Source organism: Cucurbita pepo, chromosome LG15 (genome assembly GCF_002806865.2).
Source record: "Cucurbita pepo subsp. pepo cultivar mu-cu-16 chromosome LG15, ASM280686v2, whole genome shotgun sequence".
NCBI classification, from domain to species: domain Eukaryota; kingdom Viridiplantae; phylum Streptophyta; class Magnoliopsida; order Cucurbitales; family Cucurbitaceae; genus Cucurbita; species Cucurbita pepo.
The window spans coordinates 7,130,020-7,154,084 of NC_036652.1; the positions used below are offsets into that span (position 1 = coordinate 7,130,020).

Genomic DNA, 24,065 nt, shown 5'->3' on the forward strand with positions numbered 1-24,065 from the left:
TTCACTTGTTTTTTTTAGCCAAACTGAACATTCAACTTCATTCAATGCTCGTTTCATTCATTTTAACGTTTACCTAATTGTTCAAATATTTTGAAAACGTATAAATCATTCAAATATTTTGACGAGCATATTACGACTAAACGAAATTTTGAGATTCCATTTAAATAATAATATTTATAATTAACCATCTCCATAAAATACATTATTACAATAGTATTTCGTTAAATCTTATTATCTACTCGAACATAGCTCAAGTAATAAAGACATTAATTAACATCTTAAAAATCGATAATTCGATCCTCAAACAAACAAGCTATGTCACAACCAAAAAACGATACAAGATCAACCAAATCGTGCCATTCCCTGAGATTATTTGAAGATGAGAAATAGAAAATAAACAATATATATAAATATGTGAATTTAAAAAAAAAAAAAAAAAAAAAATCTTCCTACACTTCTCCAAGAACAGAAATTGGCACCTATTTTTTTTTTTTTTTTTTCTCCCCCTGAACCTAAAAAATTAGGATACATAAATCTGTACAAGAATCCCTCTTCTATTGTTTTTACAACACAATTTGGTAGGGGTTGATAAGGCTCCATCTTTGTCTCTACTCCAGGAGCAACAGATCTCAAACCCACCATTTCTATGGTTAATCAATCAAGAAGTTGAAAATTAATTAATAATTAGTAATCCTCAGAGCTGTAAAACTAAATCAGGGTGAGCAGAGTCCACCTTACTAGAGCTAGGAGGAGGAGGAGATCCTGGAGATTTAAATCTCACGTTCAGGTCCGGGGGAACGGATTCGGGTTTGTATAGTGTTGTTGTTGTTGTTCTTGTTGTTGTTACTGCTGTTTCTTCTGGTGCTGGTGCTGGTGCTGGTGATGGCCCCTGCGGCTGCTGCTGCTGCTGCTGCCGCCGCCATGGTGTTTCGATAAGAGTCTCGTTCCCTGACCCGAGCAATGAACTGGAAGAGTTTGTTGTACCAAGATTGTTTTCGGGACATTTCGGTTCTTTCAGATTCAGTCTGGTTGCCATTGCTGGAAGGATGAAATTAGCATTAGTCCTCGAGATCATCTCGAGCATTTGAGATGATGACTGAGGCTTTACACCAGCAGGCTCGGACGCGGACGCGCCTATTAGTTTCCCCCTGTGAGCAGAGAGATCAAAGCCATAAGCACCATTGAATCCATTCATACCATGGTGGATTGTTAGATTCTCGTGTTTCTGTAACGAAGGCCTCGAGATTGGAATACTACTTTCCAATACATTATAATCACTACTGGGATTTAATCCTTCAACTGTTTCCGCCTGTCCCCTGCAGGGCTCTGAAGATTGTCGAGTACTCGATGGCGATGATGAAGAAGCTGCAGAGAACTCAGCAGGAGGCCTGGAGGGTAAATAGCCATCTGAACTGGGGACATGAGAAGGCTCATCATGCATCTTAGACGACGTATCAGCTTCAGAGTTGTCGGATGATCGAACCGTCTTTTGTTCAGGAGCAAGAGGCTTTACATCAGGAGCCAAACTTTCATGCAACTTTTGACCGAGTTCAGCTTGCGGTAGAAACACCCTCTTTGGTGTGGTATCATCTTCTACAACCCATCCAGGACCAAAACTCGAACCTGTGGGTAAAATTCTTCCAATTTTCTTAGAAGCAACTCTCCATGCTACAGATCCAAGATCTGCAGCAAATCGAGCGAGGCTTCGTGCATAAGCATGCTCCAAGAAAAGCCCAACCTGATTCACATAAAGAGTAAGTTATCCCACCAAAAAGTCTATATAGGCTCCAAATAGCAGCAGCATGTTTTAGGCAATATTAGATATATAAGAACAGTAAATATTTAAGCCAGTATTAGATCTATACAGTCATTCCAAGCATGGCACTTAAAAGATGATGTTAACAGTAATCAAGTTAGATACATACTGGCATTAAAACCTTCCTCTCTCTATCAAATGTATTCAGCACAGAGGGCTCCAGTAAAGCAGTTGCCGCTTGAAATTGCTTATATGTGTCACGCCTATTCTCATCGGAGACAATCGGTTTTTTCCCCTGTCTTACTGAATTGAATCTCAGTGCAGAACCTGCCAGGAAAAAAGAATATATGAACCAAAATGGCTGGAAACAAGAACACAAATGCTTGACTAAGATTTCTTACCTGTCATGTCCTCGCTTCTATCAAATCTGTTCTGGTTAAACAAATTAAATGCAGCTTCACTATTGGAAGAAAAGGAGAATCTGCCAGAAAAATCAGCTAAACCAGGCTTTTCAAAATGATGAAATCCTTTCCTCAAATCGTTGGACCGATTTGTGTTTTCGCCACCAGTAACAAGAGTGGCATCTGGGGAAAACTCGGAACCCGCACGTTCCAAGGGAGGTCTACCCAATGGTTTTTTTAAATTCTTAGTCGGTGGTCTACCCCTTCTCACGACTTTAGGTTCTGGTTCATTATCATCACTATCTTGTCTCAAGTTCTTAAAACTCTTTTTTGCCAACTCTTGTATGGTACGCGCCTGACAAAAGTATAATAACTTCTATTATATGCGAATTGTGCAAAGTGAAAACATAAATGACAATAAAGAAGTTCGGTGAAAATCAAACCTGCCGATAATATATAGTATCTGAGGAATTATATTGCATTGCATTCGAACTGATTAAGAGAACGTCTTTCTACAAGGGGAAAACAGAACAAACATTAAATCAATGCTCTACTAAACAAAGGATAGAATTCTTATAAATTTAGAAAAGCATTTAAAAGGCTGTTGGGCTAAAACTCGAGGTCGACAAACAAACGGGTAAAAATCTATATCCAAGGAGATAACACAAGTCTGAATTGAAAGAAATAACCATTTACAAGAACAGACGATGCACATACGACGCCATTAAGCAATATGTATAAAGGAGAAACCTTTATGTGAATCATTGGATATAAGATAATTCAAGAAAATAGTCCACGGAAGATCAACAGATAGAGGGTAGAACAGATTGCAAAGAATAAAGGAGAAACCTCATGAAATGTTATACCATACTCATTTTGAAGTCTCGTCAAAATAAGCATTACTAAATTTCGAACCAAGTTCTAGAACAAGGATTCTAATTCCCACAACCAGTTTGTTCAGAATCAAGCATCCCTGTTCACTAATATAAATTGATCCATAGACCACATGGTCGGTAGATTTTGGATGCAAAAGAAGATGCAATTTTCAAACCAAATAAACACAAAGGAAAATGAAAAAAAGCTCTGTATTCCAATGATTAAATCACGAGATGGATGTTTGCAAGCTTCACTATTCAGAATGCCAACAAAATATCAATTGAATCACCCTATTCTATTCCAACTTGCCAAATATAAATAAGAATATTCACAAAGAAGCAATTCGATTAGCATAACTTCAATCATGAAGTGGACCAAAACGATTTAAACCAAGCAGAAAACAATAAAGACTGATCGTACTTCAAACTGTTCCAAGCAGCTATAAGCTCCAGAAGTAAGCTTCTCCCGAACAGTCCCAAAATCCATCGGATGCTCTATAATTTCGTGGTAGTCTGGAAGCTACAAATAATAATTTTAAAGTAAAATCAATGTAAAGATAAGACAAAGCAGGTCAGCTGATGTGTCATCACTCCCAAAACCAACCTCGTTGGGGTCCACTGGTTCAGAAAACACACCATAGATGTCCTTCCTGGAATTAAAGCACCATTAAATAAAAAGCACAAACACAGTGTCAAAAACAGAGAAAGATGAGCTCAAAAAACACACTTTTGAAGCCTGTCGAGGATGAAAACCAAAAGCTTCTTATCTGGTAAAGGCGTCGAGGGTGCCGAATCCATATGCGACCCTGCAAGTAATCATGTTCATAATGATGAAAAACAGTCGCAAACATGAGTTTCAAAGAAGTGGCGTGCGATTATTGACAAAAACCTTGGAGGGTTTCCGAGGGATTTGTAGCAGACATGGACTTCTCATCCTGAAACATCAAAAAGAATAAACCAACGCCAACAGTTACATTCGACAAATAACTTTCCCATTATGGGTGAGCTCCAGAAAAACAGACTGGACCAAATAAAAAGGTAAACAGGACTAGGAATCAGTGTGCCACGATTGCGAAAAAGAACGCAGCTATCACCTGAGAAATAATTAAGGAAGGAAAAGACAAATCCGAACTTTTTTGTTCAAAATAGGACAGTCAAATCATATCGTTTTTAAGGAAGATAAATGCTAATAAATCATCAAAATTAAATATGCTGAACAAAAGAATTTGCACCGCAGATTAAATCCGGTGTAGCCAGCCATCTCAAATTGGCCAAGTCAACCACCCTTGACTGAGATACTCGAAAACCCAACAACAAAATTCAAAAGTGCGAAATTCAAGGAATCTCTTTCAGACACCGTCAACGAATTTTTCTCCCCTCTCCCACAATTTGAAAAAAAAAAAACGTACAAATCTCCCAAGAACTTTGGCGCCTTGACAATTACTTCACCGCCAGAAAAGAGGTGGAAAACCAATACGATAACCCCCAAAATAAGCAGCGAATCAAAAACACCCAAAATGGCAGTACCTTCTCGGAGTGTTGGATCCTAGATCCCTCCCCAATCGTGTCGATCTTCCGCTTTTTGTTAATCGACGCAGCATTACCGTCCACGTCCGCATTAGAATCGGAACGACAGGAATTGAGAGACGACGAATTAACCGGAGATTTGGGGGAGTGCAATCTGACGACGAGCTTGAGTTTCCTCTCGCGGCGGTTCGCAGTCAATTGGTCGTTGTATTCGGCATCCTCGTGGTCATCAGCGACCTCATCGGGAGTGAGGGCGTCGGGGTTGGGATTCCGGCGAGTAGATCGCCGCAGCGGAGTTGGAGAAGCGTAATTAGGGTTGGAAATTCCGGTGGAGGTATTGATTCGCTTGGTTTGGTGGTGATGCTTTTGCTTCTGCTCCTGCTCCTGCTCTTCTTGCTCTTGCTGCTCCTTGAGATTCCGCTTTTGAAGATCCAACAGCGATGGCCGCCCTTTCTTCCTCTTCTTCCTCTCCACTACCTTACCCATTTTTTGCTGCTCCTCTGTTTCTCTCTCTCCCAGCCCGCGTCTCTCTCCTCTCTCTCCCCGGAGAGATAAAACAAACAAAGCCGTATTATTCTTTTTATTTTATTTTCATTATTATTTCTTTTTACAATTATTACAATTTTTTTATGACTTTTATATTAATTTCACTCTAATTTAACAAATAATTCATTTCTATCTTCGTTTAAAATTATTTAAATTTTATTTTTTAAGTAAATAATAAAATTGACTCGATTGTCCGAGTTATAATACAAATATCGTCATTTTTACCAAATAAATGGTAAATGTGACAAGTATAGATACTTACAGAATAATTTTACGCAGATACACAAAAAAAAATTGTTCATTTTTTTAAGTTACGTTCGTCATTATTTAATTTCGATTTTTAATTTTGTCGCTACCTCAATTATTGTTATTAAAAAAAAACTTTATATATATATATATATATAACCGGAAATAAATTCAAAAGTTATTTATTTCTATTTCATTTAAAATTATTCAAATTTTATTTTTTTAATAATTTTATTTTAAAAATAAATAATAAAAATTGATTTAGTTGTCAAATTATAAATACAAATATCGACATTTTTACCAAATAAATGGTAAATATGACAAATATCGATACTTACCGAATAATTTTACGTAGATTTACAGAAAATTGTTCATTTTTTTTAAATTACGCCCGTCATTATTTCGTTTTGATTTTTACGTCAATTATTGTTATTAAAAAATAAAAATAAAACTTTATATATATATAATTGGAAATAAACTCAAAAAGTTATTTATGTATATTTATTTATTTCAGTGAATTAATTGTTTTTTTAAAGGAGTTTTGTAACTTTGAGGAGGTGGAACGCGTGCTTGACACGTGACTTTCTTCTCGGACGAATGTGTACATCGTACATGTTTGAACTACTGTTGCAACACAAAAATATGTTTTGATTTTTTTCTTTTTTAAATTAAAATGTTTATATATTTTTTTTTATTATTTTTTTTGTTATATGAAATTAATTTTAATCTTGTACCTTACTTTTAAATTTTTATTATATTTTTAGTTTAGTTAACTTATTTATAATTAAAATTAAAATATTTTAGTAATGGTAGAGGTAAATTTATATGGAACGAAAATAAATAATTTAATATCTATTGTTTAACTTTTGTTTAATAATTATTTTATTTTTTAAAATTTTGTTGTTACTATTACAAAACATTTGAATTTATAGTGAAATTTTAAATAAATAAATAAAACAATATTTGATTTTTTTAATTAATTAATTAGGGGAAAAAACTATAATAATTCAATAAAATTGGAAAATTAGGGGCATGATATTGGCAAGTGGAGAAATTAATTTATTAGTTGTTCTCAATAATTTAGACAAATTTTTAAGGTCAATTTTGAAATTTTAAATATTTAAATCAATTTAGTAACTATTATCTCAAAGATAATAATAACAATAACATGTTTTTCGTCATTTTATTTAAAAATATTTTAATTTTAATTCAGAATGCAGAGTGAAAATAGATTTTAAAACTATACAGTAATATTAAATTTTAAAAATATTATATAATTTTTTTTATATGAAATATTATTGTATTTATATGTAACGAAACGTTACTCTAATTCCACTGAAAATAAATTATATCGAAAGTTTAATAATAGTTCTAGAATAAAGTAGAATTTATTTTATATTTAATTTATATATTTTTTAAAACCAACCCTTTTATTACATTTCTCAAACAAATATTTGAACTCGTTGCTTTTTTTTTTTTGTATTTTAAATTTTAAAAGACGAATTATAGACTAATTTTAAATATAAAAAATAAATTTAACAAAAAGAAAAAGCAAAAAAAAGCTATATTTTTAAAATTAAAGTTAGAAAGAGAGATCGTTTTTTCGGAAGCAAAATTCTTTTTATCTATTGCCGCCCAATTAAATAGCGCCACGAATCGAATCCACTGCTCAAGCGTGTTTTTGGGCTTTGACATGGGCCCACTAATGAAGGTAGCTACAAACTAAATGGGCCCAAAATTGGGCCTATACATTGGCTTTAAAGGGTAGTTTTGGAATTGTGACACTAACTCGTGTTTAAAAGTAATTTAATTTCGAATTATTGGATTTTTTAAAAATTTTAATTATTATTATTATTTTAATTTAATGGTGAGAAAATAAGCAAATAATAAATAAAATGAAAACCAACACAATTATCCAACAAAACCTTAAATATTTAGATTTTACCATTCCAAACATTTCAAATATATATTACATACATTTTTGGACGAAATAAATTATTATCGGACAAATATCAATACGTCTTTGATATTTGTATCGATTAATTACAAATTTAATATACCGACATTAACCATTAATGTTAAAAAATACTTATTACATTATCTACAATTGAATATTTGACCTCTGACCACATATTTGTTGAATTTTAATTAATTCACGTGAAAATTAATAATTATTTGACCAATCAAAGTATACTCCGTGAAAATATATACGTTTTTTTTTTAATTTTTTATAATAATAATTGATATTTTAATACGTAAAATAGAATTAATTGAGGTTAGAATTATATGTAAAAAGGAAAAGAAAAATGGCAGTTTTGTAAATAAGATCAACAAATCCGGATCAGTTCTGAAGCGGAGAAATCAAAAGCGTCTGATTATTTTTTTATTTTTATTTTTTATTTTTATTTTTTATTTTTTATTTTTTTATTTTCTTTTCCCTCAGCGACAGAAACCTCGCCCCTCCCCCATCTCCCACCCTGCTCGCGCGTCAGTGTTTATCCCATTTCAATTTTCATTTTTCTTTTGAATGATTTTTCTCTGAATTGGTTGGGAGGGTCGTTCCAATCACTCCATTTCGTTCCTTTAGGGTTCTTAGGACATGTGCTCAATCCATGTGTTTTGATCTGTTTTGATTTCTCATGCGCGTGTGCCGTGGTTCCCTTGGCTCGTTGCTCCGATCCAAGAGTTGCAGATTTTGAATTCAGCAATGGCATCGGCGCAGAACCCAGCGCCGAACGTGGATCTCTTCGATGCCTACTTTCGACGTGCCGATTTGGATCGCGATGGTCGAATTAGTGGCGCTGAAGCGGTTTCCTTCTTTCAAGGCTCTGGATTGCCCAAACCGGTTCTTTTTCAGGTAACTCCATCGCTCCTCCTTTTTCTTTGTTCTTTTTTCTTCTGGGTTTGTGTAATTTTGCACTCTGGGTGGTGGGTTTTTTGATTGGGTTGAGTATGACTGAGATTTGAATCAGGTCTGTTGGTCTTTCTTCTCTTAGAGGTTGGAATTGCAATTTTGATACCTATTGGTTTTGTTAGTCCGAGAATCTTTGACAACTTTTACTCATGTATCTTGATTATTTGGCTTCAGCTCTTGTTCTTTTTGTTACTGTTTTGTTGATCTATCTGCAGATTTGGGCGCTTTCAGACCCTAGACAGATTGGCTTCCTCGGTCGGGCGGAGTTTTATAATGCCCTTAGGCTGGTCACCGTAGCACAGAGTAAGAGGGAATTAACTCCTGATATTGTGAAAGCAGCGTTGTTTAGCCCAGCTGCATCCAAAATACCAGCACCACAAATAAATTTCAATACTCAGCCTGCACCTCAGTTCAATTCTACTGCACCAGTATCTACACCTCTGAGTGGCATTGGTACTCCTACGCCCTCCCAAAGTTCTGGGTTGGAATTACAGGTTCCACGAAACGTCACTACGAACGTTCCGCTGGTTTCTTCTAGAGAGAGTCAGTTAGTTAGGCCTCCGTTGGCAACTTCAAATTCTGCTTTCCGTCCAGCGCAGGGATTTTCAGGAGTCAGCACTGTCTCGGGGCCACCTCCGACAAATTCAATCATCTCAAATGATTGGGTTAGTGAACGTGCCAGTGGAACTCAGGGGACACCCTTGCAACCTCCGAACAGAGGAGTCAGTCCTGCTGGAATGCAGGTCGGATTTGGCCAATCAAGTGCTGGACTAACAACTTCTCAACCCCAAAGGCCTCAGTCTGCTCCTGGAGTAATGCCGGCTGCATCATCACCTGTGGAGAGTAAAGTGCAAGGTATTTCTGGAAATGGGACTGCTTCTGGATCTTATCTTGGAAGAGATGCGTTTCCTGCAACCCCAGTTTCTTCAAAACAAGATGTCCCTACTGGCAATAAGACTTCCACATCAGTCACTGTTCCTGTGTCTTCTGTTACACAACCAATAGTTAGAGCAACTTCCCTTGATTCTTTGCAGAATTCTTTTATGAAACCGCCTCTCGCTAATCAGGCCCTACGGAACCAGCCACATGTGAAGCCCAATCAACAGAGCATATTGCAACCTGCTTCCTCTGGATTATCAACAGGATTACAGAACTCTGTTTATGGACAGTCTCAGCGCCCTTGGCCTAGAATGACACAGACTGATGTGCAGAAGTATACCAAAGTTTTTGTTGAGGTGGATAAAGATAGAGATGGAAAAATTACCGCTCAAGAAGCACGCAACTTGTTCTTGAGTTGGAGGCTGCCAAGAGGTATAAATCCCTTTAGAGGAGAGTTTTACCTTTTCATTTTAAAATTTGCAAAATTACTGAGTTCTTTTTCATGTCCTATTTATCATCATTCCCGATTCTTATTTTGATTTGAGTCTGTCATGAACAAGTTCAGACTGTTTAGTTGACTTATAAAGCACATTCAAACACGAAGTTGAATGTAGCTTCCAGTTTTGGATTACTTCATGTGATATTCAAGAATTATCTTTGAGTAGTGTAATGGTGGAGAAATTATTCAAGAAAGTTGGAACAATCTGGCTGAAAATTTTGTACCATTGGATGTAGGAGAGAGAAATACCCTTTGACCTGTTATTTTAACGTAGAATACTCTGTTACTTCTCCTGGTTGATACTTATTTCTTCTTCTTTGGATAAGAAACAATTTTATTTTCATGCGGAATGTTAATTGTTTTTTTTTATTTATTTTTTTTTTTTATTTTAATTTCCCGAACTTGCTTTAGTTACTATGAGGTTAGTACTACGCCAAATAATTCTTTCTCTAGAAGTTTGAAAAATTAGAATTGTTTCATTGATGGTCAGTATAGAATTTCTATCTTTCTCCATTGAATGGCTGTTTGTTTGTTCGATAAATTTATGTTATTTTGTTTTCTTGGTTGATAATGATATTCTCACGTGTATATTATTGTTGACATCTGTCAGAGGTTTTAATGCAAGTGTGGGACTTATCCGATCAAGATAATGATAGCATGCTTTCTGTCAGGGAGTTCTGTATCGCACTTTATTTGTTGGAGCGGCATAGGGAAGGACATGTTCTTCCTGCTATGCTTCCTAGCAACATCATGTTTGATTTTCCCAGCAATGGTCATCCTGTGACTCCAGCTGCATCTAACCATAGCAATGCAGCTTGGAGAACGACAGCTGGTAATCTCTATGACGAGTCACTTCATGGCCTTTTGCAATTTGTTGGACACCTCTAGGTGGGACAATATTTTCCTCAATATTAACTTCTCTCTTTTTTTCTTTTTTTTTTTTTTTTTTTTTTTTTTAATTTTTATTAAAAAGGTCACCAACAGCACCAAGGGGTTCCTGGGTCTGGTAATCTTCATGGAGCTCCTACAATTGGCGTACGTCCACCTATACCTGCTGCTGCCCTCCCGGTTGAGGATGAGCCACAGACCAATCAACCTAAATCAAAGGTTCCCGTGCTGGATAAAAATCTTGTTAGTCAACTTAGTACAGAAGAGCAGAACTCCCTCAACTCAAAGTTCCAAGAAGCAGAAGATGCTGAGAAAAAGGCACCTCATTTACTTCCTTATATGTCTTACTTTTGTTCTATCCTCAGATATGGACATAGTTGTGGTCTTGGTTAGATTTGTTCCGGGTTATCATGAAATGACAAATAAAACACCTCACTTTTTATGCATAGATGTTTTTTTTTTTCTTTCTATTTATTGAAATTAGGTTCGTGGATTGGACAACTTGAAGTTGGTTGTTTTTCTCCCTTATCTTTTTTTCTTTTCTGTCTTTTCTCATGTAGTAGAAAGTTTCGATGGAAGTTTATGGTAATAGCTATCATGTGGATTAAGATTCTCGCATTATTACAAATTAAGCAATATCATCATTTGGTCTAATATTAAATACTTTGATTTGTCTGTCACTCATGTTTCTGACATATATTGTTTTATTCAATGAAGGTTGAAGAACTGGAGAAAGAAATTTTGGACTCTAGACAGAAAATTGAGTATTATCGTACTAAAATGCAGGAACTTGTAAGTATTAAAGAATTGTTTTATGCATTTTTTTTTTCTTTTAGCCATGAGATATTCATGGTTATGCTTATATATGGAACTTAATGGAGTGTGGTCGGAAAAGTTTTGGAAAGATGATGGTTCTGTTGTTGAGAGACGCCCCCAATACTTAACACAAGCAAGGAATTTTGCGTCTTTTTCCTTGTATTTATTTTCATTCAATGAATTAAAAGTTTTTGTTTCTTATGAAACATAATAAAATACTGGAAATGTAACTGAGCAGCTATCATATGTTTGAGTGAAAGGTTTATGTTTTTACAAGTACCAACTATTGTTATGCTTTTGCTAAAGATTTCTTTTGTACCGTATACATTCATTGAAGATGGATTTAGTTCATAATACATCAACATTCTTTGTAAGATACTTTTAATTTTCAGATAATTCAGGTATTATATTTTACATCATTACCACTGAAAGCGTTTTAAAGTCACGAGTCATTACACTGGTTTTATATTTTGGTGATGGAGGACATCCCTCATTCTTTTTCTTTAAAATTCGGCTTTCAATTCTTAATACGTCGTACAGTTGTGTACTTGTTAGTTGTATATGACAGGTGCTTTACAGTTACAACGTTTGATTACCCTACTGCTTTTTTTCTTGATTTTTTTTTTTTCCTCTCAACAAGATTTTGTACAAGAGCAGATGTGACAATCGGTTGAATGAAATATCTGAAAGAGTGTCTTCAGAGAAACGTGAGGTATCTATTTGATGGAACAACGTGCAGTTCATCTGTGTTTAATTTAAATGATTACAGTGAATTCAACGGAGGTTTTGATTCTAACAGGTAGAGTCCCTTGCCAAGAAATATGAAGAGAAATATAAACAATCTGGTGATGTAGCCTCCAGATTAACCGTTGAAGAAGCTACATTCCGTGATATACAGGTGTTCAATACTGTTTGTAAATCAGATTGTGAGAAGCCATTTCAATTTTGATATGCATTCAGAAACTAATTATATTGGATGCTGTTGTTTGCTGGTTTAGGAAAAGAAGATGGAACTGTATCACACGATTGTAAAGATGGAACAAGATATTAGTGAAGATGGTGTTCTTCAGGTAAATATAGTTTTCTGGGCCAATAGAACCCTGCAGGAACTCATCTAATGTCGTTTCTATATTCCAAATATCAGGCTCGTGCTGATCGTATTCAGTCAGATATTGAAGAGTTGGTGAAAGTTCTCAATGAACGCTGCAAGAGTTATGGTTTGCGTGCAAAACCAATAACTCTGACGGAACTTCCTTTTGGTAAGTTTCTTGTACTGTGTTATTTAGTCCTCTGCCAATTTTAAGTTTTCTGGCAATCAAGATGTCTTGGTTGTGAATGATTTGCATTCAAAGCAAAAAGTAAATTACCCCCCATGTAACTTAAATTACAAAATTTTGGGAGCATGTACTTCTTTTAAGCTTATTTGATATCTTAACTACGATTAACTACGAGAAATAAGTGAATGTAAATTTTCTTACAGACCATTCAGTTTTGGGTACATTATAAACGGATTGGAATTTAGTCATGGAGATCATAATCTCGCCTTTTCTTGCTGATTTCTCTAATAAAAAACTCAATTTGATACTCAACACTATCAACCATTCTAATCATGCCTATGACAATAAAACATCTAGTTGCATTTGTACGTGGAAGAAAAACTCACCGTTCAATTATCATCATCCTTTTCTTTTCAACTAATGAATTGTTTAGTGGTTATTGAAGTTGCATTTAACTATTTTATCCATTGATATTTTTTATCAACATTACCATCATTTATGTAAAGAAACCTTAATCATCATCACGTTCAATGTAAAGAAACCTTAATCATCATCACGTTCATTGGCATTCGTAAGTCTTACTATTCGTTACTTTCACATCACCACTAAAAATTAATATTCATTACTTTACATCATTTATGTAATGAAACCCTAATCATCATCACGTTTATTGGCATTCGTAAGTCTTAATATTCGTTACTTTCACATCACCATTAAAAATAGTGTCTCTCTCTCTCTCTCTTCCTCTATGTTCTTCTTTGTTCTCCTTAAGATTTTTTTATTTGATCTCTTTGCTATTTTGTTTTTTTTCTTTTTTGTCGTTGTTTGATCATTTTCGCCTCAATGTTTCAAATAAAGGCTGGCAACCTGGAATCCAAGTGGGTGCTGCTGACTGGGATGAAGATTGGGACAAATTCGAAGAGGAAGGTATGCCTGAGGAGTTTATATTAGGCATTTAATGATTTTTTATGCCTTCTTGCATTACCTTATTTGTGGTGACTGCCGTGGATGAATCGTTCATACTTTCTTTTCAGGTTTCTCTGTTATCAAGGAGCTCACTCTTGATGTACAAAATGTCATTGCCCCTCCTAAGCAGAAATCTAAGTCAGTACAAAAAGAAAAAGGTTCAGCCGTTGACAGCCAAAACGTTACACCTGCAGAGGATGCTGATACCAAGGAAGGAGGTTCTGCACCAGATGCTGATACCAAGGGAGGGAAACTGCCCTCTATGGATGAAACAGCTGTTGAAAATGGTTCCGCACATGATAATAAAAGTGAAAATGGGTCAGCCAAAAGTGCTCCTAACAGCCCCTTCGCACCCAAAAGTGCACCTAGCAGCCCCTTCGCACCCAAAAGTGCACCTAGCAGCCCCTTCGCACCCAAAAGTGCACCTAGCAGCCCCTTCGCACCCAAAAGTGCACCTAGCAGCCCCTTCGCACCCAAAAGTGCACCTAGCAGCCCCTTCGCACCCAAAAGTGCACCTAGCAGCCCCTTCGCACCCAAAAGTGCACCTAGCAGCCCCTTCGCACCCAAAAGTGCACCTAGCAGCCCCTTCGCACCCAAAAGTGCACCTAGCAGCCCCTTCGCACCCAAAAGTGCACCTAGCAGCCCCTTCGCACCCAAAAGTGCTCCTAGCAGCCCCTTTGCAAGTAGTGTTATTGGAAGTCCCAAGGAATATATGGATTCCAGTTTTGGAAAGGCTGCTGGCTTTGATGCTTCACCCCGTGCTAAGGACGCTTTAAGGTATCTAACTTTTCTTCTTGGTTGTCTATTTCTCTAAGAGTTTTTGTTTCTATTTTTCACTTCTATAGCCTGTTTCTGTTTGAACATTTCTTTGTGGTTAATGGGTCTTGGTCTTGGTCCTTAATTGATTACCATTGCTATCTACATGTTTTTAAAAGACATGCAACAATTCACAAAGGTGGATGAAAAAAGGAGTGCCTGGGTGTTCCGTGAGAACGTGAATTACAGGAAACACTCGACTTTCTTTTAGCAAGAAATAAGGGTTGCAGAAGAAGTTCATTTTTAGTAAGAAATTAGAGTTGCAAAAGGAGTTCATAACTACCACCATTCTTATGGTTTTTTTCTCTTTGAAGTATACTCTCTGCTCTTGAATAAATAATTTACCCGAACCATTTCTTCAGTGATCATGGAGGTGCAGGATCTGTGTTTTCTGGTGACAAGAGCTACGACGAACCAGCTTGGGGAGCATTTGATGCGAACGATGATATTGACTCTGTTTGGGGCTTTAACGCTGGAGGTTCCACCAAGGTGAGCAGAAAATTGTACTTCATAATTGACAACTCAATTAGCACAAATGCTCCTCACCTGAGAAGCGTGAATACGAATATGAGATATTGGCACGACAATATACGATTACACGCCACTTTTTTAAAAATCTAGGACACAGACACGGGAAGAACACATTTATTAAAATCAACAACTTTATGCATTTATATGCTAAAATATATGACTTTGATACATGCCTGACAAATGTTGTACCTATATTGACTTTGTACAAACTAATGTCTAACAATGTCTATTGTGCTACCAAATGTACGATATGTGTCGAACAAGTGTCAGATGCAAACACGCGAGGCAAACTGAAAGTATCCGTGCTTCTTAGCTCTTCACTTTATCCTATCAGCTTTTTTCTCCTTAAACTTTCCTCTCGATACATTCAGTTTCGTATACTTGAGACTTAGGAAATATACGCATATTATTTAGAAGTGTTAATAATATCAATATATACGTATATTCAGTACCTATTTAGTTGACATTTCTATTATGTGTTATAAATATGTCATCGTTTTGTATGGTGGTCCTGTATCTACTTGTGATGTTGTGCTTGTTGCCCATGTTCATTTTGCTCCAGCGTTTGTTTATTCAGCTGTTCTTGAGACCTGTTGATGCATACATTTAATTTGCTATTTACTATTTACAGGCCGACAATGATGTAACCCGGGACAGCTACTTTTTCGATTCTGGGGATTTCGGTTTGAATCCTATTAGAACAGATCCATTCCAGGCTAAGAGAAGCACATTTGCTTTTGATGAGTCTGTTCCTAGCACCCCACTCGTCAACTCGGGAAATTCACCAAATAATTACCATGATGGATCGGAACCAAGCTTCGACAGCTTCTCAAGGTTCGATTCTTCCAGCGTGCATGACAGTGGTTTTTTCCCTCCCAAGGACACATTTACACGGTTCGATTCGATGCGCAGCAGTAGAGATTTCGACCAGGGTCCTGGATTCTCCTCATTCAGTCAATTCGATACAACGTACAGCAACAGAGACTTCGATCAGGGTGGATCCTCATCACTGACACGATTCGATTCAATGCGCAGCAGTAAGGACTTCGATCAGGGATCCCCTTCATTGTCACGATTTGATTCAATGCGTAGCAGCAAGGACTTCGACCAGGGATTCCCTTCATTGGCAAGATTCGACTCAATGCGCAGCAGCAAAGACTTCGATCAAGGTCACGGATTCCCATCGTTCGATGATCCAGACCCGTTTGGATCAACAGGGCCGTTTAGAGCGTCCCTGGATAATCAAACTCCAAAGAAAGGATCAGATAATTGGAGTGCCTTTTAGCCAGGTTTGAAATACTAATTTTACGAATGATATGTTGTCTAAAGCATTCTAGAACGGGTTAAGCTAAGCTAAGCTGGGATGATATGTGATATGATATGATATGATATTTGAGACGTAGGTTTGTCCTCGGTGTGTGCCATGTTTGCCTCAGGTCGATGCTTCTTCTGCTCACCTCGTGTATTCAATTTTTTATATAAATTTTAAATTCATTTGTATGACTTTTCTTTTTGTTTTTTTTTTTTAAAAGAGAATGATGCTTTACAGTATTGGCGTGAGAATTTGATTAATTTGCAGAGTTCATGTTGAATTATGATCCCACCGCCGAGCCTTGAGCGAGGCTGGCTTTGCTTCCATGTATGATAATTTCATTATTTTGCATTAATTTTGCCAATTAGTGGAATTTATTTTTGTGGAAGACCTTTTTATTTATTTATTTAAATTTCGTAATGTGCTTTTAGTTTTTCATTTTCATTTTCAGTAATATATATTTTATTTTATTTTTAAGTGTTTTGTTAAACTTTTTTTTTTTAATATTATTGTTAAGTGGCTTACATTTTTTTGTATGATTTTTTTTTAGAATGAGAAACAAAATTAGTAAAACCATTATATTATCGATTTAATTCTACTTCGAGATCTTTTACGAACAAGTTTTAAATTATGAGAGACTATTTAGAAATTGAATTTGAATCTCGAAAACTAAATATGTCACGTGATGAAAAATTAAACTCAAATATCAATAAAGGTTGAGTATGTTTTAAATTTTTGAGACTGAATTTATATTTTACCAAATAAATTAGAAAAATGACCACTAAAAAAAATAATAAGAATATGCATATATTATAATAAAATAATAAAGTATTACAAAGTAATTTGTGGAGGGCAAAGAAGGCCTCCTTTCGGAGACCGAGCTATTAGTGAGATATCACTCTAGAAGAGCTAGAACTAAAGGGGCTAGGGCCGAGCCATCGGTGAGATATCAGTCTAGAAGAGTTAGTGATAAGATAAGGAATCAACTACAAGGGGAATAAGATTCGGATTACTTTGTTGATCGAATATCTCAAGGCAAGAACACTTGATTGAGATTCGAATCACTCCACAAGCAAGATCGATCATGTCTAGCTTGAATGATTCTTGTTGATCAAATATCTCAAACACTTGTTTGAGATTCGAATCACTCTACAAGCAAGATTGATCATGTCGAGCTTGAATGACTTAGTCATTGGCTAAAGAAAGCACAAATCCTCTTTACTATATTTTCCAAGTCTGCTTACAAATACAACATATAAGGCTTTATATAACCTAAAAAATGAAACTACTAAAGGTATTTCAAGAGTGGTAACATTCATATTTGATGGTCATAATTAGCCAGTAAATGTAACCGAAATTAAAAAAAAAAATCTTAAAATAACTCTAAATTATTCTAAATTGTAACCCACCCAAAATTTACAACAATCAAACTTCATTCTTCTTCAATGTAGCATGAATTGAAACATCTTTTGATAATTTTGACAACCTTTTCTTCACATCTTCATTGAAGTATATTGTATGATTGATGTCTCTTGGTTCATATCAGTTAGAATTTTAAAGGTAGACAATTACTTTGGGGCGTAGGCTGCCCAAAAGGTAACGGAGATGTGCATAGGTAACAGAGATGTGCATAGGTTTCCTTGTGTCAGATGAAGATTGTTCCTTGAGTGCAAAGGCAGAAGAGTGTCACGACCTACAGACATACAGGCCAAGGGTTAATCTCAGGTCGTCAAACAGAGATTGGTCCTTGAGTGCAAAGGCAGAAGAGCGTCACGACCTACAGGCCAAGGGATAGTCTCAGGTAGACATTTTCTATGGGGCGAAGGCCTCCCAAAAGGTAACAGAGGCATGTAAAGGTTTCCTCAGGTCAAACAGAGATTGACCCTCGAGTGCAAAGTCAGAAGACGTCGATCATTTTTCATTAAATAGTTCAAACTGCTAACCACATTTGGGTGGCCTTTCCAATTTTTTTATTTTTTTATTTTTTATTTAAGGAGCGCTAAAAAAGAACCCTCGAGTATAATCGTGTTGTTGAAAGTGACGTTCATCATCAATCAGTACTATTGCCCTCAACATCTTCATGATTAGGGTTACGCCTTCGAGAATGATCAACTTTTTTGCTAAACATACCGAATCTCGTTTAAGATACCAAAATGAATATTTCAAAAGTTTAAAACATCAACACAAAATTATTTAAATTCATAGTAATTCAACAACTTATGATACATTGTACAGTATCAAATAATAATACAAAGAAAGAAATCCCACAAACTATGAACAAAATCTTAGCCTTGAATGTCTCCTCTGCAACAGAAACTCACCATTTTCAAATTTGAAGCTCAGAGAAGCTTCCATTTCCAACCTAAAATGGAGGTCTAGTTTGCAAAATACATCTGTTCTACAGCACTTACAGTCCCTGCAACTCCAAGAACAATTCCAGAAACCACAATCACCAAATCCAAACACCAACCTTTCCATCCCATCTCATCCTTGAAAACCAGCAGATGAAAAAATGCAGGCACCACAAATCCTAATGAACAGCACAATCCACTCCCAACTAATGACAAGAAATCTGTAAAATTAGGAACCCAAATCGCCATTAAAGTTGCCATTACAACCAGCAACCATCTCAACCAGAAACAGTATCTTCCTCTTGAGAATCGCCTCTCGATGATTTCATATGCTGGATTCATCATCAATGGCATGGTGAAGAATAGGTTTATACAGAGACCTAGTTTAACAATGGCGCTCAACAATCCTGGACCCATGTTTGAAGTAATCACATCGTTTGTTTCTTGTCCAAACGCGAAGTATCCAAGAACACCAAATCCACCATAAAGAGCGGCTATAAACGCCATTGACAATCCCAAGATCTTCCCGAATTGATCTCTGTTCTTCATCTCTGATTCTAGAGGAAGAATCATTGCGATTCCTTCGAAGGAGTAAGCAGCTACTCCCATGCCGTAGAAGAACACCGATAAGCCTCCAAAAGCCTCCACTGGAGGCCTTCTCTTTGAGATAACAGAAATGTCCTCAACCATCACCACTCCCATAGCTCCTAAATCAACCACATCTGCAAAAATACTCAACGGAGCCAAATGCGTCAGTGTTTTGATCGAATTCAAGCCTAATTGGAACGGTAAACAGCCTAGTATGTACAAGATCTTGGGGGAAGCTTCGAGAAAATCAGAGCCCGAAGCCATGGTGGATGAATCGAACAAATTGCTCAACGTATTGCCGATGAAGACTAAATACCCTACGCAGAAGCCAGTCTGTGCCAAAATAATCAAAATATCGACAATCGCTCGGCCAAATGAGCCACAGACTGAGAAACCTAAATCACCAAATGAATTAACCTCGGAGGAACCGTCGGCAACGATCTTCCGACGAGTGTAGACAAGAAGCATCATGCAGTAATATGTGACGGCGGCGACGGAGAAAAGCATTATCAAGCTTGTAGCCCATCCGGTGCGCTTGAAGGCGTAAGGAAGGCCGAGAACACCGGCGCCGACAATCGAGATGAACACGTTGGCGAACGTCTTGGCTTGAGAGGATCGAGGCAGTCCGCCGCCGAGGAGCGGCGTGTTTTCTCCCGGTGAAGATGGTTTCCGGCTGTGAGCCGAATCGTACACGGCGGCGCTCCTTTCGTTCCCCATTAATTCCGGCAAAAGAGCTTATCGCTGTTTGTGATTGGCCGTACAAAGATCAGTTGGGGAAGACAATTATTGGTGGAGTTCGGAGGTGATCAGTTATCGCATATCATTTTAATATTTATTTTTTATACATTATTTTTATTAAAAATAAAATAATAATAATAATAATTTCCATAATTTAAAGAGAAAAAAATTTCAAATATAGAATAAATAAATAAATAAATATTTAATTATTTTTAAAATTATCTGTCATAATACGTAATGAACAGACAAAAATGTCATTTAATAAATTAAATATTAATTTTTTTCTTACAATTTTTTTTAAATATTAGTAGAAATTTAGAATTTTCTTCCCTAAAATGTAATTTTTTTAAATTTATTTATCTAAATTTACCTTATTTTACTCGTGTTTAATTTAGCATTAAATAATATTAATAATTTGTTAATGCATTAGAAATTAAATTAAAAATTTTAAGATTAAATGGAAAAATTTATGTATTTTTGTCTATTTTGGGGTTTTTTTTTAATTATTTATTTTTAATTTACCAAATCTTATTGTTTTTTTCTTAAACAAAATAAGATATTGGTTAATAGTAAGCCGCGCGGATCAAACCATTTAGATTTATTTCTAAATTTCTAATTTTTTTTTGTTCAGCCTGATGAACTGAATTGACTCGCAGTCGTCGCGACTGAAAATCCGATCAATTCCTGAAAGAAATTCAGCGATTCGGATTATAATTATCATCCGCTTTGTCGTTTTTTTTTTTTTTTTTTTTTTTNCTTTTGTTCAGAAATGGCGAATTTGTTCTGCGATTTTCGCTTCCTACTTCTGATTGCAGCTGTGGTGTTCATCTACATCCAGGTACCTATCAAGCTCTCACGGAGTTTGTCGTAATTTTGAGATTAACGATCGTCTTTTGTTTTCGTTTTGTTTAGATTTGAATTTGGCTTTAGTACGAATCAAATCCTTCACGAAATTGTGTTTATGGCTGCCTTTTTGTTTTTGTCTATGCGAACTTCATTTGGTTTTCAGCTGAACTAGTGTTGTTTTGAATCAGGAAAGTTAGTGTTCGTTTCCTACTTATTAATTTACGAAGCCACTGGCATTTTTATCTTTGACGAATTATTGTTTTATTTAGATGCGGCTATTCGCGACACAATCTCAATACGCAGATCGGCTAGCTGAGGCAGTACGTCGTTCATTCTTCTCTAATATTGCGTGGGATTAACACTGTAGTCAATGCATGATAAGAGTTTATGTTATTCTACAATTGAAGTCTCCTTAATGTGTTATCAATGATAGCTTTCTTGATTTCCTCTGTCGAAATTTCTTAACGGACAGCCTATGAATTAGTTTTTGAGGACTCAGTATTTCTTTTTTGTGTTACCGGAAACACATTTCGAATGGATGGATGCTGTGGAAAACAATAAACTAAATTACAATCGTTACATTATTATAATGTTCGATTTTAAAGGATCGAAGAAACATTATGTTGGTTCGACAATGTGTGGATCTGGAAAATCGAACCACATACATTTCGAACCACATACATTTTGGTTGAGGCTCTATGCCTTAGTTAGTTGAATTATGCTGAAGTTTGATCAATTTTGTCTTCTGTGAGTGCAACATCCGTTTATAAGGGCTATTCCTTATTTCAGGTTGAATCAGAGAATCATTGTACCGGTCAAATGCGATTACTAATTGATCAGATAAGCATGCAACAAGGACAAATAGTGGCTTTTGAAGGTGCGGTGTCTGTCATAGTGCGTTAAGCTTAATTGAATTTGGCATGCAAATTTGCAAATTTTCAATCTAAAATGATGAAAATGTCAATCAAATCTGGTAGCTGGTTTAGAAAACTTTTCAACTTGCCCATCTATACTTGGATCTCAGGCCAACTTGTTGAATCCACCATACTATGAAACTGTCTTCGTCAGAAAAACAAGAACCAAATAATTAGTTTTGATTATACATCTAGTAGGTTTAGCAGCTCAAAGTATGTTAATGGTAAAATTGAGAGCACAGCATATTTCTCAGCTCTTTATTGATGCTCAGAATGTGTTTCACTGCGAGATTCCGTTCTAGCTCACAAATTTATATTGTACAAAAAGAGTGACATGTGGCTGCTCCATTCAGTATCATTGTTCCTTCTCATGCTTACCTGTTGAGCTCTTGATTGCCTCGATACATTGAGGTTGTTTGTGATTATTATGCCATCATTACCAACTCTATTCTTTTTATTTTATTTTGTTTTATTATCATTTTCACTTGCAGTGTTTTTCTTTTTATTCTTATCGTCTTGCTAGAATATCTTCCTCACTACGAAATGATATGCCCCTTCAGAAGAAAATCGACAGTATTATTTATTTTACTTATTTTCAGCCCTCTAACCTTTCGTATTTTTTTTATTTTGTTAATAAGAATCAATATATTGATATTCTCTCTGAGATTGGAGGCAAAACCATCAGAATTATTACACTTATTTCTAATAAAACTGCTTAATCTTCAGATGAAAGGAAACGCCACTTTGAAGAACGCCTCCAGATGAAGACTCTCCTTCAAGATCTTGAAAGTATGCGCTTCAGTAGACTTCATTTTCTGCTTAACAGCTTACTTCCTGAATTTTACCCATATTCTTTTATTAAGAAGGTCAGAAAACCCATTCTGCGATATTTTGTCTTTTATGGATGTGGCTCATGTCATATGTCTGAATTTTAGGTCTTTAATCACTGAAGTAGAAATATATAAAAAAAAAATGAGCCCTCCATTGAACATTAAAAGTGGTTTGATTTGAATGCTCGTAGTTCTATTTGATTGATAAGGCCGAATGATGCACTGGCTTCTGCATTCTAAAAGCATTCTATTTCACCCTTTAGTTCCATAAATTTCTTACCATCTGAAGAGAGGAAAACAAAAGGAAACGACTTCAATGTTCTGTAAATAAGACTGACAACTCTATGTTGTTATTTTTTTTACAATTCCCTTCATAGGATCAAATCGACATTTGCTCATAAGTATTATCTTGTAGGCTCTTTGATTGTTTTTCTCTTTCTAAAATCTGTAGGGAAAGGTCTGCAGCAACTCACAGACAAAACACAGGTATACTTAAATGAAGTGCTTCTAACCCTTTTTTCCTTCCGACTGTAAGCTTTATAAATTCTGTTCACCTTAAATTTACAAATTATTTTGCTTGAATTATTTAGGTGCCTGTGGCAGCTGTTGTAATTATGGCATGCAATCGTGCAGATTATCTGGACAAGACTATTAAGTCTGTTCTAAAGTACGTCTTATTAGACCTCTTAACCATTCTGGTTGCTCGTTGTAGTCAATGCATTATAGATCTCTGGCTTTACTAACAGCTGCGTGATATTATTCAGATATCAAACACCTGTTGCTTCAAAATATCCTGTTTTTGTTTCCCAGGTATGCATCTTAAATTCTTCTGTGGCTTTAGAAACTACTGTATTTTTTGTGTTTTAAATCTATGTTCGTACTTGTAATCTATATTTTTAAATTGTATTATTCATAGGATGGTTCAAACCCAGATGTAAAAAAAAAGGCTCTTAGCTTTGATCGGCTGGCCTATATGCAGGTTAGTTAAGCAATAATCCTGTATACGGTGCCATGATTTACCATGGTTACTCTTTATGTATTTTCTATACTGATATCGTTTGTGTGTGCGCGTCTGTACATATATTTTGAGGCGATAATGCTGCGTCAATATATTATGCAATTTTTGGGTGTAGGATGATGATGTGGTGGGATAGGTTGGTCAGGGTTTTGTATCCCCGTTCTTTTTTATCGTGGAAATTTTGTAGTGTGGTTGGGATTAGTGATTCCCCGTATAAGGAACTCCACTCCTTAGATGGGAAATCCCCAGGACATTCAATCTCCATTTCCTAATTTCTTCAAATTAGTTGGTCAAAATGCGCTTGTAGTACACTCCTTTCTAATGTTTGATTAATAGTGGCGAATTTTGAGGATAGAAGAGGTTTGGGAGTCGAGGCACTTTGACGCAGCTGTTTGGTCTTCCCACACTCCGGAGTTTCATTATTTTTTTTCCCTTTTCCTTATTATAGCTAATTGGAACTATTTTAATTTACTTGGTATTGTCGATTGGTGAATACCTGTTTAGACCATTCTTCTTTTTTTTTTTTTTTTT

General features: G+C 35.8%; 4 protein-coding genes across 8 annotated transcripts in view; 2 read left to right on the plus strand and 2 right to left on the minus strand.

Annotated features, from left to right (window-relative positions):
• Positions 1-335: 335 nt before the first annotated feature.
• Positions 336-5,110, minus strand: LOC111811650. 2 transcript variants are annotated; one of them, XM_023698622.1, is made up of 10 exons: positions 4,560-5,110; positions 3,922-3,967; positions 3,760-3,838; positions 3,637-3,682; positions 3,454-3,552; positions 2,601-2,669; positions 2,158-2,512; positions 1,926-2,083; positions 734-1,738; positions 336-644 (listed from the first exon to the last, which is right to left on the minus strand). In XM_023698622.1, exons 1-10 carry the CDS (start codon positions 5,043-5,045, stop codon positions 630-632), a joined length of 2,358 nt encoding a protein of 785 aa, XP_023554390.1. In that variant the 5' UTR covers positions 5,046-5,110; the 3' UTR covers positions 336-629. The 2 variants fall into 2 exon arrangements, with proteins under 2 accessions (XP_023554390.1, XP_023554389.1); XM_023698621.1 differs by having other exon boundaries at positions 336-1,738.
• Positions 5,111-7,768: 2,658 nt separating this feature from the next.
• Positions 7,769-16,500, plus strand: LOC111811634 (epidermal growth factor receptor substrate 15-like 1). Its single transcript, XM_023698580.1, has 13 exons — positions 7,769-8,208; positions 8,481-9,576; positions 10,254-10,475; positions 10,617-10,849; positions 11,249-11,323; positions 11,988-12,059; positions 12,147-12,245; positions 12,346-12,417; positions 12,492-12,606; positions 13,483-13,551; positions 13,659-14,367; positions 14,769-14,895; positions 15,569-16,500. Exons 1-13 carry the CDS (start codon positions 8,059-8,061, stop codon positions 16,220-16,222), a joined length of 3,693 nt encoding a protein of 1,230 aa, XP_023554348.1. The 5' UTR covers positions 7,769-8,058; the 3' UTR covers positions 16,223-16,500.
• Positions 16,501-18,418: 1,918 nt separating this feature from the next.
• LOC111811707 (amino acid transporter AVT3B-like) lies at positions 18,419-19,984 on the minus strand. Its single transcript, XM_023698717.1, has one exon. It carries the CDS (start codon positions 19,903-19,905, stop codon positions 18,625-18,627), a length of 1,281 nt encoding a protein of 426 aa, XP_023554485.1. The 5' UTR covers positions 19,906-19,984; the 3' UTR covers positions 18,419-18,624.
• A 546-nt stretch (positions 19,985-20,530) lies between these two features.
• Positions 20,531-24,065, plus strand: part of LOC111811703 (alpha-1,3-mannosyl-glycoprotein 2-beta-N-acetylglucosaminyltransferase) — an 11,198-nt gene continuing 7,663 nt past the window's right edge. For 3 of the 4 annotated variants that reach the window (XM_023698707.1, XM_023698708.1, XM_023698709.1), the window contains exons 1-8: positions 20,531-20,764; positions 21,042-21,092; positions 21,562-21,649; positions 22,413-22,475; positions 22,968-23,002; positions 23,107-23,183; positions 23,281-23,326; positions 23,433-23,495. In XM_023698707.1, coding sequence (XP_023554475.1) covers positions 20,696-20,764; positions 21,042-21,092; positions 21,562-21,649; positions 22,413-22,475; positions 22,968-23,002; positions 23,107-23,183; positions 23,281-23,326; positions 23,433-23,495 — 492 coding nt within the window. In that variant the 5' untranslated portion in view covers positions 20,531-20,695. The remainder of the gene's footprint in view (positions 20,765-21,041; positions 21,093-21,561; positions 21,650-22,412; positions 22,476-22,967; positions 23,003-23,106; positions 23,184-23,280; positions 23,327-23,432; positions 23,496-24,065) is intronic. The other variant, XM_023698710.1, reaches the window with a different exon arrangement.

Coding starts and splice junctions, on each gene's coding strand:
- LOC111811650 (XM_023698621.1), bottom strand. CDS start 5,045: ATGGGTAAGGTAGTGGAGAGGAAGAAGAGGAAGAAAGGGCGGCCATCG. Junction 3,968..4,559: donor GGATCCAACACTCCGAGAAG/GTACTGCCATTT, acceptor TTGATGTTTCAG/GATGAGAAGTCCATGTCTGC. Junction 3,553..3,636: donor AACCAGTGGACCCCAACGAG/GTTGGTTTTGGG, acceptor TATTATTTGTAG/CTTCCAGACTACCACGAAAT.
- LOC111811634 (XM_023698580.1), top strand. CDS start 8,059: ATGGCATCGGCGCAGAACCCAGCGCCGAACGTGGATCTCTTCGATGCC. Junction 10,850..11,248: donor CAGAAGATGCTGAGAAAAAG/GCACCTCATTTA, acceptor TATTCAATGAAG/GTTGAAGAACTGGAGAAAGA. Junction 12,246..12,345: donor CTACATTCCGTGATATACAG/GTGTTCAATACT, acceptor TTGCTGGTTTAG/GAAAAGAAGATGGAACTGTA.
- LOC111811707 (XM_023698717.1), bottom strand. CDS start 19,905: ATGGGGAACGAAAGGAGCGCCGCCGTGTACGATTCGGCTCACAGCCGG.